Source organism: Lottia gigantea (genome assembly GCF_000327385.1).
Source record: "Lottia gigantea unplaced genomic scaffold LOTGIsca_64, whole genome shotgun sequence".
Classification (NCBI taxonomy): domain Eukaryota; kingdom Metazoa; phylum Mollusca; class Gastropoda; family Lottiidae; genus Lottia; species Lottia gigantea.
Genome location: NW_008710179.1, coordinates 1 through 1,248, shown reverse-complemented (window position 1 = coordinate 1,248; position 1,248 = coordinate 1). Strand labels below are relative to the sequence as shown.

General features: G+C 49.6%; 1 protein-coding gene across 1 annotated transcript; it reads left to right on the top strand.

Moving 5' to 3' along the window:
• Positions 1–237: 237 nt before the first annotated feature.
• LOTGIDRAFT_167129 (hypothetical protein) lies at positions 238–1,182 on the top strand (the record flags this gene model as incomplete). The annotated part of the gene is made up of 1 exon (XM_009064614.1): positions 238–1,182. One exon carries the CDS (start codon positions 238–240, stop codon positions 1,180–1,182), a length of 945 nt encoding a protein of 314 aa, XP_009062862.1.
• Positions 1,183–1,248: the final 66 nt, after the last annotated feature.

The window sequence follows — 1,248 nt, the reverse complement described above, 5'->3', positions numbered from 1 at the left end:
GGTCTTTCTCGCAAAACAGGGGAAAATACCAGCAAAATGGAGTCTCCAGCGCAAAAGGGAGTCTACAGCACTCGGTGTTCCCAGGCGGTCACCCATCCAAGTACTAACCGAGCCCGACGTTGCTTAACTTCAGTGATCGGACGAGAACTGGTGCTTTCAACGTGGTATGGCCGTAGACATTATATAGAAATTTTTCTGGCGGGTCTTTCTCGCAAAACAGGGGAAAATACCAGCAAAATGGAGTCTCCAGCGCAAAAGGGAGTCTACAGCACTCGGTGTTCCCAGGCGGTCACCCATCCAAGTACTAACCGAGCCCGACGTTGCTTAACTTCAGTGATCGGACGAGAACTGGTGCTTTCAACGTGGTATGGCCGTAGACATTATATAGAAATTTTTCTGGCGGGTCTTTCTCGCAAAACAGGGGAAAATACCAGCAAAATGGAGTCTCCAGCGCAAAAGGGAGTCTACAGCACTCGGTGTTCCCAGGCGGTCACCCATCCAAGTACTAACCGAGCCCGACGTTGCTTAACTTCAGTGATCGGACGAGAACTGGTGCTTTCAACGTGGTATGGCCGTAGACATTATATAGAAATTTTTCTGGCGGGTCTTTCTCGCAAAACAGGGGAAAATACCAGCAAAATGGAGTCTCCAGCGCAAAAGGGAGTCTACAGCACTCGGTGTTCCCAGGCGGTCACCCATCCAAGTACTAACCGAGCCCGACGTTGCTTAACTTCAGTGATCGGACGAGAACTGGTGCTTTCAACGTGGTATGGCCGTAGACATTATATAGAAATTTTTCTGGCGGGTCTTTCTCGCAAAACAGGGGAAAATACCAGCAAAATGGAGTCTCCAGCGCAAAAGGGAGTCTACAGCACTCGGTGTTCCCAGGCGGTCACCCATCCAAGTACTAACCGAGCCCGACGTTGCTTAACTTCAGTGATCGGACGAGAACTGGTGCTTTCAACGTGGTATGGCCGTAGACATTATATAGAAATTTTTCTGGCGGGTCTTTCTCGCAAAACAGGGGAAAATACCAGCAAAATGGAGTCTCCAGCGCAAAAGGGAGTCTACAGCACTCGGTGTTCCCAGGCGGTCACCCATCCAAGTACTAACCGAGCCCGACGTTGCTTAACTTCAGTGATCGGACGAGAACTGGTGCTTTCAACNGTGGTATGGCCGTAGACATTATATAGAAATTTTTCTGGCGGGTCTTTCTCGCAAAACAGGGGAAAATACCAGCAAAATGGA